At 42.8% G+C, this 14923-nt stretch overlaps 1 protein-coding gene across 1 annotated transcript in view; it reads left to right on the top strand.

Annotated features, from left to right (window-relative positions):
* The window catches only part of RDH10 (retinol dehydrogenase 10 (all-trans)), a 29010-nt gene extending 14546 nt beyond the window's left edge, over window positions 1-14464 (top strand). Inside the window, exons 3-6 of the mRNA XM_005689064.3 lie at window positions 9594-9692; window positions 10889-11034; window positions 12827-12958; window positions 13066-14464. Coding sequence (XP_005689121.2) covers window positions 9594-9692; window positions 10889-11034; window positions 12827-12958; window positions 13066-13189 — 501 coding nt within the window. The 3' untranslated portion in view covers window positions 13190-14464. The remainder of the gene's footprint in view (window positions 1-9593; window positions 9693-10888; window positions 11035-12826; window positions 12959-13065) is intronic.

The following is a 14923-nucleotide window of genomic DNA, read 5'->3' as shown; positions in this document are numbered from 1 at the left end:
CTTGGTTGCTGTGCCCAGGATGGAGTTCACACAGTGCACTAAAGAGCTATGTTCTTCCTGCCTAGGACCAAAACAACTGTCTGAAAACAAGTTGCAGGAGGGCAGAGGCCTTGCCTCTTGTGCATCCCCCTCCTCCACTCCTGGTCCCTGCAAATTGTCAGCATTATTTACCTTCAACAGTATTTCTGAAGTGAGCGCTAGAGTGGTGGTTTGAAGGTTTTGACATGTAAACTAAAAAGAATGGGCTTTTGAGCCTAACCCAATCAACAAGTGATTGAATGTAAGCTGTGAATTTTAAGTTGTGATTTTTTTTTCAAGTCTTCCAAAGCTAGAAAATGTGATGACAATATGAGAATTAGAGCTCAGAAAAAAATCATCACTGGACCACATGGAACCTAATTTACTAATGTGCATATTCCTTCTAAAGAGTGGTTCTCATGGGGACTCTTCCTCCCCAGGGGCATTTGGCCACATCTAAAGACATTTTCCTGGGTCAGAACTGGTGGGGTTATTTCTGGCATCTAGTGGGTAGAGGCCGGAGATACTGCTTAACCTCCTACAATGCACAAGACAGCCCTCCCACAGTATAAAATTATCCAGCACAAAATGTCAGTGGTGCTGAGGGCAAGATGACTCTCTTCTCAGGGTCTCAAATGCAGCTGCACAACAGAGTCACCTGGGGAACAGTGGCTCTGGTACTGGACTCCCTCCGGGGTATAACTGCTCCAGGGTGTGCCCCGGCACCAGAAGAAACTTCCCCAGATGATTCCAATGTATAGCGTAGTTTGAGAACCGATTTCTAGAAAACATGGCTTTTACAATCCTTAAGTTTCTTTCAGAAGGGCTTCCCAGGTGGCTCAGTGGTAAAGAATCTGCCTACCAGTGCAGAAGACGGGTGGGCTTGATCCCTGGGTTAGCAAGATCCCCTGGAGGAGGAGATGGCAACCCACTCCAGGATTCTTGCCTAGTAAATCCCATGGGCAGAGGAGTCTGGCAGGTTACAGTCCATGCGATTGCAAAGATGTTTTTAAACGATGCCTAGCACAATACAGGTGCCTCATAGACCCTCATACACAGTGAGTGAGTTCTAAATTGTTACAGTGCATGCCTAAGAATAAAGAAAGTTTTTAGGAGTAAGCTCTTGATGAGATGTACCTTGAGTTTAGGTAAAGATTTGATTTTCTATAAAGACTCCTACAAGAAGCACCCTAGAAGGTAGAGAAGAATTTGGCACATATGAAGTATAAGAGATGACAGAAGGTGATCATGGGGGCCTTGCTGGGCTGTGGTTTGGGGACGGGGGTGGGGTGGGATGGGGGGCGACCTACCACCTAGGCAGTGGCTGAGCCCTTGTGCCTGTGGATGTGCCTCCTGAAAGTGGTTACCAGTCTCTGGAGCAGAACTGAAGCCCCTGCCCTTGGGAAGATCTGTCTTTATTACACTTTTGGTGATTTGAAAGCAAAGCAAAGGGATTAATGACAACCTGTTGTTAGCAGACTATTTGCAATTTTTCAGGCGATTTTCACTGTTCTATAAAGAGTTATTAAATCGGGGAAAGGGCCCAAGCTGGAGCTCATGGCACACTCCTTTGATCATCTAGGATTCAGCTGGGGGAGGGTCAGGGAATGTAGCATTTCGGAACCAGTGGGCAGCATTCATTGTCTCACTCTTTTTTTTTTTTTTTCATCGTTTCTTTTAACACACTGGGCTTTTGTGGACTCAAGTAAAAGACAGAAAAATGATTGTAATTTTTGTTTTACTAGGTAAGAGGCATGGATTCAAATTATCTTACTGTAAAAGGCACAGTCATGACAGCATATAAATGTTTAATGAACAGATATTTCTATTGCTCACCAGATTGGCAACTGCGCTAATGGAGTTGATACCTTACTGAGTCATTTATGAGAGTCTTAGGCAAGTAATACCTCAGTGTTAAGACTTGTGTATTGAGCACGCAGTGGGAATCGAAGAACGAATGATTGGATATAAGCCGTCGTCACACTTTTGAGCTAAGAAATCTTGCCTCTCTCCTTTCTGTCTCCCAAATGAGTTAAGCCAAGAGAGGTCAACTAACAAGGAAGGTTAAGTGATTGACAGTCAGAACTACGTGATCTCTGGACAGTAAAGACCAGTGTACTTTCCAGACACATTGAGTTTTTAAGTCCTTTCCTTTCTGGCATTTCTGCACAGTGAACTCTGAAGTGTCAGGGAATGTTGATATCTGAATCCCTGCCTCAAGCTAGATCCATCCTATGTTTTAACAGTGGGAAGGCAAGTTAATGAAGCATTTATTTTTGCTGAATAACTAATGGTGTCATCATCTAGGTGTTCCTTTGAAAAGCCCAGCTCTTTTATTAGCTTCTCGGTTGCAGGGCAACTGCAGGAGTAGACTCGTGCATGTGTGTTAAGTATTAACTGCTGATGCCTCTAAATGTTAAACCAATCCCTGTGGGCTCAGAATAATTAGAAAAAGGACAGTAGCTGTAACATTGATAGGAATTTGATGATCATGACATATTCTCTACAGCTAAAGAGAGAGTATTTTATATCAAGCACATAGAGACTTTGATGAACATCTTAAGTCTGAGACTCATTCCAGCCTTCAGTATGTTTGAGACTCTATTGCACAATTTGTCAGGACACCTTTCTTGTCACTACAAACATACCCGAACAGGAAAGGGAGAAAAGGGCTGTTGTCGCATTACATGAATTTCTGAATTTGTGTTGGATTCCTAGATGGCGCAGTGGTACAGAACCCGCCTGCCAGTGCAAGAGACACTAAAGACACAGGTTCGATCCCTGGGTCAGAAAGACTCCCTGGAGAAGGAAATGGCAACCCACTCCAGTATTCTTGCCTGGAAAATTTCAAGGACAGAGGAGCCTGATGGGCTGCAGTCCGTGGGGTCTCAGAGATTCAGACACAACTGAACATGAGCAAGCATCTTGTGAACTGCAAATGAAGTATTGAAAGCCAGTGTGTTGCTAGCAAATACAGATTTGAGTTTGACTTCCTAATTGAAGATAATTTTGTAATGAAAATTCTCAAGTTACAGTTTCTGTGGCCAAAATGAAGTTTACAACATTGGTGGTCAGTACATGGATTAAACAGATACCTGTAAATCGAAAGGATTAAGATTATTTATTTAGGCATGTGTTCCTTTCCCAAATCAGCTTGGGAGCACGTCACCCTTTTTTAATCTTTGAACACACTAATGATTTATCCTATCTTTTTAAACCCAGTTCCCTACATTTTCAGCACCCTCAATAGTTTGTAGTGTCGAGTCATAGCTTTCCAGGAGCAGCGACTGAGTTTTCGGAGGAATGTGCCACCAGATGTCATTTTAGCCTTGTAAATAAACAGTACGTCCCTTTGTGATTCTGATAAAGACAAGTAATTCTCATAGCGACACAGGCAGAAATAGCAAAACACCAAGGAGGGTCATTGAGCTGTTTGGAGGGATACCACAAGCCTGTCAGTTAAATGTTCTTTGTTTAATAGAATCTCTATTGCATTTTTTCCAAATCATACATATTGCTCTTATTTGGAAATTCTGAAAACCCTTAAACATACATCAGAAAACTGTCCAATACATGTGCTGATGGCATTAAGCCTTTTCCCATCATAATATGATTTTTGGTCCCCTTTAGGAATGAAGGGGACCCGAACTTCCCGGGTAGCTCAGACGGTAAAGCGTCTGCCTATAATGCAGGAGACCTGGGTTCAGTCTCTGGGTTGGGAAAATCCTCTGGAGAAGGAAATGGCAACCCACTCCAGTACTCTTGCCTGGAAAATCCCGTGGACGGAGGATCCTGGAGAGCCACAGTCCATAAAGTCTAAAAGAGTCGGACACGACTGAGCAACTTCACTTAGAAGTGAAAGTTTTCTGTGTTATTTTTGGACATTTGGGTGAGAAAGAAATACTTCAAAATGATTTTTAAGATGACTTTTCTTGAATTAACCGTATGACAGTCAGGTAAATGCACAAAAATAGAGGATGTAGCCTTTTCCTACTGTGAGAAATTAGCTTTGCTCCTTCCTTAGTGTCCATTAACCTTGAAAAACTTGCAAATATGGAAAACATATTCTGAGTGTTTTACCTATACCTTTAAAATGTCATCAATCTCGAAATTTCTCTAGTCAGACTTTGCCGGATACCGCATTTCTTCACATTCTCTTTTGTTTAACTTTAGGTTAATTTGTCCTGACAGTGCAGCTGCAGGCTCTGCATTGCAGTCTGTCATTAAGAGCACCAAGAATGGTCTGGAGGGTTGGAACTGTTGGGAGTTAATTTGGCGTAAACCTAACACTCAAAGATTTCTCAAGATATGACATGTCATGTCTATGTCCAGTCACACTTCTGTTTAAGAAGTTCTTGTTTATATTATAAATATGACCTTTACAGTTATCTTTCAAAGGTCCCAATGCTTTGAAGAGGAACCCTGAGGAGCTATGGAGATATTAAACTTGCGAAGCATGTTTTCATAGCAATGTCAGTGTCCATTTGAATATCCTTCTTCTTTCTTTTCTTTTTAGTCACATAGCAACCCTGTCAGCCAGTTGCAGGTTATGATTTTGGAGTCTTGTGATAAAATTCAACACAGGTAATCAAAAGTCTCTTATCACACTTTTTAGCCAGAGTCCATTACTAAAAGTTTTCTCTTTTGCAGATAAACTAATCCCACAGGGTCCCTTCCAACTCTAAATTGTCTCACTGAACATACAAATTGGTATATACTGGTCGCTGACTCAGCCCCCCACCCCTGCCCCGATCAAGAGTCAACTACGTTTTCCTGATGACAAACTAGATGTCCTCCCCTGTGTCTCAGACATTTGAATAAGAGGACAGATATTGGAGTGCAGGCTTCCCTGGTGGCTCAGTTGGTAAAGAATCTGTCTGCAGTGCAGGAGACCCAGGTTCAGTCCCTGAATGGGGAAGAGAAACAGCAACCCACTCCAGTGTTCTTGCCTGGGAAATCCCTTGGACAGAAGAGCCTGGCCAGCTACAGTCCATAGGATCGCAAAGAGACTCAGCGATTATACCACCACCACCAAATAGGACCTAAAGTCCCCATCAGCACAGTCAGACTTAGGCTAAGCCTCAAGCTAACCTTGCCAGCTACCATTGGGACCTGCTAACTCTGGTGACTGATGAAATGTACTTCCTTTAGAGATTGCTTGACTAGCTGGTAAACTAGTCATAATAAACTAGTCATAAACTCCTGATAATTCGTCCTTCAGCGGTGTTCAGGAGGCTCTCTGAGTTGCCCCTCTCAGATTCACTGTCGGCAGCCCGTGTGTGAATTTACACTCAAACCTTTTGGGTGTGAGCAGATTTGCTCTTTATGTTCTTCTAACGAGTCTGAGACAAAGTTGAAGATCACGAACCTGAGCTTGAACTGACTGGTGTCATGGCAACTAGCACTTCACCTCTTGCTGGTCCCCCTCTCACGCGTGCTACGATATTTGTGCACATTAGTAATTCATTACAAAGTGCCAGGTTTCTTTGTGCTGTCAAACCGTGTCAGGGACAGAATATGATGTGCTATCTCAGATGTCACCCACCAGACTGTCGAGGGCAAGAGTAATTAGAAAGGAAAACTTGTCGGGTTACTCTGGAAAGTTCCCTAGAACACGATGCTTTCTTGCCACCCATTTACAGCCTTTTTTTTATTCCTAACATAAGGCCCAGGCTTCGTGTTGATCAAAGCGTATGTCGTAATGCGCCCCAGACACAAGGCAGGGGTTTGGTTGTGGAAAGAACGCCTGGGCAGTAATTGCTCGCCTCCATTCAGGCAGCAAAGGAAATGATTAACAGCCTCAGTGCTCAGTCACGTGGATCAGGCTCCAGCCTGAGCCGTGCAAACTTAGGTTTAAAAAGAAACCTGAGCAGCCCCGGTATGAAAGCTTTTCCCCCAGGCTTGCCTCCGCCCGGCACCCAGAAGGAGCTGAGTGGTGGCCGCCAGCTTTGGAAAGCAATCAGTCGGGGTCCCAAGGCCACCCGGCCCTTGAATGGCTCACTTCCCCTCCCAGTTTCCTCAGCGCCTGGTGTGTTGTCCCTGGTTTGCTAGGAATTGTAGTAACTAGTGTTAGACCTGTAAGTAGTGAGCCTTTCTAGATGAACATAGGCCTTTGCCTTGGAAGGTAGGAAGCATAATGACACACTGGGTTTTGTTTCTACAGAAGGCCAGATTTGTCCCTGGATGGGGAAAAGAAGTCACATATTTTACAAGAATCTTTGACTTGTCACACCCCTTAAAAAAAAAAAAAATCAACCTCTCCCTCTAAAGAAAGCTTCATATTAAAACAAACAAACCTGTGTCACACTTTACTAGCTACTTGAAATGAAGCCCGTTTCCCTAAAAAATACGTTTACAACACACAGTTGGAAAAGAAAAGACTTTAGTCACATAGCTATATTTGGATCCTTTTGTTTCTCTTGTTCTTTATTTCCTTTAAGCACAAACCGAGGAGCTTAAATGTCCCTCCAAACTACTTTGTGGGGTGGGAGGGGAAGCAGGTTCAAATCAGACTTTTTAGAATATGCAGCTGCAGCACGCTGTCTTTGTGAAGGATAAACCAGAACTGTTTTCTATTTGTTGTACTGACGTAACACACGTTGGTGCTGGTGAGTATGCCAAGTTGCTTCAGTCATGTCCGACTATTTGCAACCCCATTGACTGAAACCCGTCAGGCTCCTCTGTCCATGGGATTCTCCAGGCAAGAATAGTGGAGTGAGTTGCCATGCCCTTCTCCAGGGGATCTTTCCAACCCAGGGATTGAACCCACATCTCCTCTGTCTCTTGCATTGGCAGGCGGCTTCTTTACCACTGGTACCACCTGAGTATAAAAGTCTGCTTAGAGACAGGAATGAGACCTGCTCACATGTTCCCCATCATTGCTTGGCCAGATTGTAATCAGGTCCTGCATGTAGTAGGTGTTCAAGAAATACCGGTTGAAGGAATAAGTTAATTCCAGCAGGGCTAGAGGGGAATGAATCCATTTTAGAACCTTGCAAGAAATTAAAAACCATGAGGAACTTAAAACAGTTACCTGCCTTAATATGTGCTGGGACATGGATTAGTCCTTTAACACCTGCAGCCACCAACATGGAGGAGTCATTAGAGCCAGCCCACTGGGCATCTGGGTTTCTGGGGAGGGCTGGCCACCTGGTAGAGTTAGCATGGATGCAGGCTAGGGATGACCACGGTCAGCAACTTGGAATTGTCGTAACCACGTAGCAAATTCCTGCTAGTATTCTGTACTGTATGAAATTGCTTAGGATTTACTCTCAAGTCCTTCTGTTTTCTTAACTTAAAAATTGGACCTTCATGCTAAATCTATCCTCTTCCAAGACGAGGGAAACTATTAATACTCAGAAGTGATCTCTAAATAATGTCAAGACTAAATTTTATACTTTTGAGCTAATCTAGAAACAATTGATTATAATCAGATATTTAAAAGAAGACTCATAGGCATGAGTACTGAAGGATATGTTTTTAGTTTAGATTGATGTAGATAAGTTTCCCTGTGATGTTACGTTATTGTAATTCTGTGATATAGTGCTCATATACAAGTTATAAAGCCTAGAGTTTGCAGGTGCTGTAAACTGAAACAATCAAAAAAACCCCAGATTACCACAGAACATATATGTCACAATGAATGATACTGGTTATATGGACAAAGTCAAGGTGAATGGAATAACATTAACACTCTTTTTTTTTTTTTTTTTTTTTAACATTAACACTCTTAACTACCTGTGTTAGAGAATTTTTAAGGGGCTCCGGTGACATAATTAACATAAAGCACTTTGAAAAGTGTGAGAGGCTATGTAAATATGTGATTGATATTACACTTTGAGTTATATAAGAAGACTTTGGGGGCAGATTGTCAGAGAAGAATTGAGTTCATGGGTAAAACTGTATAGATGAGAATAAGCATGACCCAGGCTTCCCTAGTAGCTCAGTTGATAAAGAATCTGCCTGCAATGCAGGAGACCCCACTTCAATTCCTGGGTTGGGAAGATCCTCTGGAGAAGGAATAGGGTACCCACTGCAGTATTCTTGGTCTTCCCTTGTGGCTCAGCTGGTAAAGAATCCGCCTGCAGTGAGGGAGACCTGGGTTCGATTCCTGGGTTGGGAAGATCCCCTGGAGAAAGAAAAGGCTACCCACTCCGGTATTGTGGCCTGGAGAATTCCATGGACTGTATAGTCCATGGGGTTGCAAAGAGTTGGACATGACTGAGCGACTTTCAGGGAACAACAGTGCAGAGCCACAATGGATGTAAGTGGGGACTGAGGGGTTATATGATGATCAGGAGTCAGACTGGGGAAGACCTTGGGCTGCTTCACAAAATTTCATCTGACAACTGAATGCATCACGGATTGGAATATGAAAAAACTTCAAAATTAATGGACTGACTGTTTGATCTTGTCCACACAAAAGTTATCAGAGCAAATCAAATACGCGTGCAAAAATTCAGTGATGTCTTAACCGGGAAATCTTCTGAGGAGGGAATGCAGCACTTCTTTAAGTCCACTGGGTAGTGTTGGGCTTTTTTTCTTAACTTCATAAATCATGGGAAGCTGTGTTGGCAGTGGGATATAACTCAGCAGTAGATGGATTGCTCTTTGCTGCTTTCTTTTAGGAAGCGGGTTATAAAACTGTTGGAAGCCTAGTGGAGTAGTTAATAGATTATCTTAAGCAATTTGAAGTAATTTAAAAAAAGAAAAATTACAGCTTTGCATCTTGAAGGCATGAAAGCTAGAGGGAAAAGAGAAGTTTAGTGAAATGAGAAATGGATGCCACCTCTGGGTCCACTGCCCTGGAGCTTCTGCCACATGCTCTGTCCCCCTATGGGTGGTCACCTGCCTCCACAGGAAAGACACTCCCCAGGAAACCCCACAGCAGAGCTTGGTCAGTCAGATGCCATGAGCTGTTGTCATGTAAAGTTAGCATTAGGACACAGTTTTCATTAAAACTATTCTGTACTTTTACCCTCTTTCTTTACACCTAAAATACTTTACCTCCTGTGAGTAGACTCTGATAATACAGCTTGGATGTTTGAAGATGCTGCTGGAATATCTCAACCTTCATGGGTCTGTTGCTGAGTAGACGTAGTCATGAGGCAAACATTACAGGAGCCTCCTATTTGTGGGCAGCGGGAGGTCCCTCCCAGACCATGAGATGCTGCACTCAACTGTCACAAGCATGAAAAGATCTCTGACCCAGGAGTAGTTTAGATTAGCAGATAACTCACTTGAAAGGTGATAAAGAGCCTTCTCCTAATGGCTTTCTTTTCATCTCTGGACATGGTCCCCGAAAGCGTTTGTATTACAGTCTTGTGGGTCACGGCTTGTAATAGGCCTGCCATGCCGATGACACGGTGCTAAGTGAACCAGGATGCTTCAGGGACCTTCTGTTTTTGATGAATGTGAAATATTTTAAAACAAATTGGGGAATGTAGCATTATACCGATAAAACTTTGCTTTATGATCTTGAGTTGGTGGGGTTTTGGTGTGGTTTCCTTGTTTTTTTGTTTTTTGGGTGAAATCCATAGGTCAGTTCTGAAGCTTACATCTTCCTTTTCTTTCAGACCACTAAGGCTTTTCTTCCTACCATGCTGGAGATTAATCATGGTCATATTGTGACAGTTGCGAGTTCCTTGGGATTGTTCAGCACTGCTGGAGTTGAGGTTTGTCATTATAAAGCATTTCCTTCTTTCAATCAGTTCATCTCGTCACAAATAGACTACAGTTCTAGAAGCGTGCATGCTGCCCTCATATTCCTGCAAGCCTCTGGAAGCTACCTGTGTGCTGTTTGTAGAGTGCAGCCCAGCACCCATCAGCTCTATATATTCTGCCATAAACTTACACTAGTTTGACACACCAACAGCAGCAGCAGAAGTAGGTGGGCCAGGCCTCAGTATGGCCCCATTCTCATTAGCAGTTTTACTTGACGACAGTGGGAAGACACAGGGTCAAGATGAAACTGGAGGGCACTGCAGTGCCCCAGAGAACAGATAAATGAGGCTAAAGGTTGACACTCTGTTTTGGTCAACTTGTCAAAAGTGAGCTATCTTGTATTAGCTCATCAGATGAGATGGTTAAGGGTGGGTATGAGGTGTCTGCATGTTAAGTCTGTGGAACTGGGCCTAATCAGATGCTGTTCTTCACCAACTTCAAGTTACAAAGCATGCATGGGTTTGTTGTTCCGTGCTGTTTGTCCCACGGGTGCCTGTAGCAGAAAATAGGAAACATCAGCCCATGCAAATATGCAAAAGGATGTGCAAGAGACAGCTTCTACACTGTACATTTCCATTCCTAAATTTAAAGTTGGGTAATGGAGAAGAACTTCCTTTCTATACCGTGAGTCCTTAGGTTGAATTCTAGTTGAAGTTTACAAGGTGGAATTATCATTTCCATTTTCACTTGGCCCTTAGAAAGAAGATTGGATCATAACAGCTCATAACTCCAGCTCTAGTCTCCTTTGTTCTCCTAGCATTAATTTAAACAAACTGGTTTTTCAGTCTCCTTTACTGAACAAGAGGCCATTTGTAAATTTTCCAGACACTTCAAAGTGAGCCTCTCTCCATTTTTAGCCCCAGCTTGTTAGCTTTCATAGACTCCTTTGTGGTAACTTCCCCCAAAGTAATCTGATACTTCGTTGATGTGGCAAAAAGTGTTCATCTGTTTCTGCTGTTGCTTTGAAAATATTATTTCTGCACCAAACCACATCAGATACCTGTCTTTTAGAATGCTCTCCTTTTTTTTGCTTAGTCACCTGTAACCTTTTGTATCAGACATGTAACCTGAGTAACGGGGCAACCTGGGGCTTGGTCCGGAATGTGCACTATACTGAGTACCTCTGCCCTCTCTGCTTTGCTCCCAGGACTACTGCGCCAGTAAATTTGGAGTCGTGGGTTTTCATGAATCCCTGAGCCATGAGTTAAAGGCTGCAGAGAAGGATGGAATTAAAACAACGTTGGTCTGCCCTTACCTGGTGGACACTGGCATGTTCAGGGGCTGCCGAATCAGGTCAGTAAAGGACCTGCCGGAATGTTGACGATCAGCAGTTCTAACAGATCATCTTTCCATCTTGGGAGACTATGTGAAATCAGTCAAATCTCCAACCATAAACAGCCTGGCACTTCAACAGCTGACATTTTAGCTCACGTGTAGTTTTCATTGGTCAAGGTTTGTCAAGTTGATGCTTGTGTGATTGACAAGCAAGGGCTGGTATTAATTTGCAGAAGGCAAGGAGCATCAGTAGGAAATGACCTCTCTGTTTGGAGCAAATACCTAGGATTTTACTTAGAAGCTACTTTGGAAGTGATTTTCTTTCTTTAACATCAGTGTAGTTAGTGCACAGTCCCTCAGTCATGCCCAACTCTTTGCAACCCTGTGGACTGTAGCCTGCCAGGCTCCTCTGTCCATGGGATCCTCCAGGCAAGAACACTGGAGCAGGTTACTGTGCCCTCCAGGGGATCTTCCCAACCCAGGGATCAAACCCGCATCTCTTGCACCTCCTGCCTTGGCAGGCGGGTTCTTTACCACTGCGCCACCTGGGAAGCCCTTAACATCCATGTTTGCACATAAATATGACTTTGGCAGAACAGTGTCACTGCCACTGAGGAGGCTGGCCTTTCTTCCGAAAAGACCCTTCCCACATTTGGGAACTTCCTTTTTGCAGAGAGTGTCTGTAGCTAGAGTTACTCTGACAGAATGAGAAGAAACATTGAGATTTTCTACAAATGAAATAAAACACCCCCACACTTTGAAAGGAGGCACGTGGGAATAGCCATGTTAAGTCACATCTGACTTGAGCTACACAGAATAAACAAGGCCATGACTCACGAAGAGGACACTTGCAGAGACAAGCCCACTGCAAGATCTTGGCTTAGATGAATTTGAAAGACAAAGCGAGATAAGTGAGCCAGTTCCCGGTGGCTCAGGGCCAATCTTGACACATCCTGAACCTGGGCCGGCTATGAAGTGAGTGGAGGTGGCTTGAGTCATTTCAGTCTCAGGCTGAGTCCAGGTCCAGACTGGGAGTGGACTGGACCCCACCTCTTTTTCTGTGTGTGTGTGTGTTTGTGTTGGTTTGGCTTTTGCCTCTTATAAACTTAAGAACCAGTTGCAGAGGGTCTGAGGAGCTCTGTCTCCTCTTTAGCATCATGACGGGTGTCCAAAGCTCTTGGGGGTGGGCAATGAAAAGTGAGGGGGTAAATTCTGTTAAGTTACTTCTGCGGGTATCTGGATGAATTCGGCTGAAGGTAGGCTGTCTCATGTGCACTTCATTTCAGAGACACCCCCCTCACTCCTCTCCCCACCCCCCAAAAAAAGCCCCGGGCTTTTCCTCTCCAGGCATCCAGGGAGGCACACAGCTGAATTTTCTTTCACTCAGGAAGGTTTATGTCAGTGTTTACACACCATCATTTGAACTACGCTTAATGCTAAGTTTGGCATCCTGTTTGGGTTTACTGTTACGTCAGACACCCTCTCTTTTTTCAATTGAAAGAAAAAAATAAAAATAATTTGAAATACATTCCAAGGCATTTTGAAAACACAACTTTCTCACCTTACAGAAAAGCAGACCAATTCTGCTTTTCTTTAAAAAAAAAAACAACAACTTGTTTTCCAGACAATGCAAATAAAATATGTTCATAGTAGGAAAGTTTGGAAAATACAGTGAAAGCACAACGAAGTGAACAAACAGATTGCAAATCCTGTTGCTCAGATAACATCACCGTTCATGTTTTGATGTGTATTTCTAGCCTTCCATATTTTGTGTGAATTCTTAATTTAATCTTGAATGTGTAACTCCCAGGAAAGAAATCGAGCCTTTCCTGCCCCCTCTGAAGCCCGATTACTGCGTGAAGCAGGCCATGAAGGCCATCCTCACCGACCAGCCCATGATCTGCACCCCCCGGCTCATGTACATCGTGACCTTCATGAAGAGGTGAGTGTGAGGGGCCTACCCCCTTGGCGGGCCTTCCCACACCCACCCTGTAACTTAACGAACACACCACATCTCACGTTTGCTACCTGTGACTCTTCCTTTTCCAGCATCCTCCCTTTTGAAGCAGTTGTGTGCATGTATCGGTTCCTAGGAGCAGACAAGTGTATGTACCCCTTTATCGCTCAAAGGAAACAAGCCACAAACAACAACGAAGCAAAAAATGGAATCTGAGGGTCTTATTTGTACAAAATATCATTTCTACCAGAAGACGATCAGGAGGATATCTTAGTCCGACCCACATCAGCTTGACTGATACTCTCTGGATTCTACATCTGTGTTTTTTTTTTTGTTTTTCAAATCAGCTTTTTACAAAAATAAATAAAGTGTAAATTAACTGACTAGAGTACTTGGAAAACGTGATCAGCAAAAGTGAGCTTAAGTCATTGCCAACGGGGTCCTTTGCAGGCAGAACCCTAAGACCAGTCCAGTCTTTTAGACAACCGCTGTGTGATGTCGCCAGGCCACCATTATTATTATTATTTTTGGAATGAACAGGAAGTCTCAAGATGATAATGACTGTGTGTTTCACGTGTTTGTTTTCCTTCATTCCCATAGAGTTTATTAATTCTTGTAATTAATCTCTAGCAAGTTGACACCCTTGGAACTTCAAGGACTGACAGTGCTGTATTTTCTCATGTTTTCTAAATTTCAGCTCTGTAAAGCCTGTGTGGCTCTTTCATGGTGTGTGTATATACAGCCCTTTTAAAAAGGCATTTTGAAATCTCCACCAATTGGAAGTAGAGGATGTCTGATTGTTACAGTAAAGTCATGTGATCAGGTCTCTTTGTTAAAGTCACAACGACCGAATTGTTGGTCGAATTTTAAAATGTATCTCTGAGGTCTTTCCTTAAGGATCTATTCCTCTGGAGACCTATTTATCCAAAAAAAAAAAAATCATAGATTTTCTACCTGTGAATTTTGCTGCATACAGAAAGTGCCCTTTCCTAAGAAAGTTGCTGTGTTTCATTTCTTCAGTTGGACTTTGATCTAGAATACATAGCAGCTCTGCAAAGAAACAGTTTCTAAAAGTGTGAACTTGTGCACCTAAAAACGTCCCCGTTTCTGTGCCAACTATGATTAGCAGGGGGGCAAAAATCTTACACTATGGAATACATATGGAAGGGTGTAAAGATTCTTTTGAAAGTTTTATTCACATTGTGGAACAGCAAATGACATTTTTACAGTATTTTTTTGTAAAGCAAACTATTTTGTGCCTTGAATTTGGTAAATGTGTATTAGTGAAACATTGTAAAAGTGAACTTCTACCTCTGTATCTAAATGTATACCATCCACTTGTAAATTACTATAAACTATTATGTGATTGCTCTCTTTTTTAGAATGTCTTGTTTAAATAGTGGCCAATGTTTTAGGCTATTCAAATAAGCCATCTTTTACTAATTAATTGGGAGATTTTATAAAGGAGTGATTAAATTTAAAGACAACTTACATACAAATGACTGTGTGATCATTAGTTATCAGCAGTGTTGTTGGGACAGACACTGTGTCCTTTTTTCTTTGCCATATCACTCATTAATGAAAAACGTTTGAACAGGCTTGTGTTCAGGGACACTGGTAGGTTAGGGAGCCCTACACTCACGTTTCTTATGTTACCATCTTCTCAGATTAGATACTTTATGAAGGGCTTGTTGATACTAAAGGTGGGGAGATAGAAAGAACCCCACTGCCTGTGTGTTGTCCGGCTGCACCACAGATGAGTTCTGCCATCATCCACATATAGGAAAGTACTGCCTCACCGCTAGCGTTCCAGCACTGGTCGTAAGCAATAGCTTTATTCCATGTTTAAATTTCTTTTTATAAATGATAACTAAACTTGAAGCCACTGAGGCACTGGCTATCTCTTATTTTCCATTTCGGATTTTAAGTACAGTTGACCCTCAAACATCA

This window comes from Capra hircus, chromosome 14, assembly GCF_001704415.2.
Source record: "Capra hircus breed San Clemente chromosome 14, ASM170441v1, whole genome shotgun sequence".
NCBI lineage: Eukaryota > Metazoa > Chordata > Mammalia > Artiodactyla > Bovidae > Capra > Capra hircus.
Note: the sequence above shows the minus strand (reverse complement) of the source record. Positions and strands in the feature narration are given on the sequence as shown.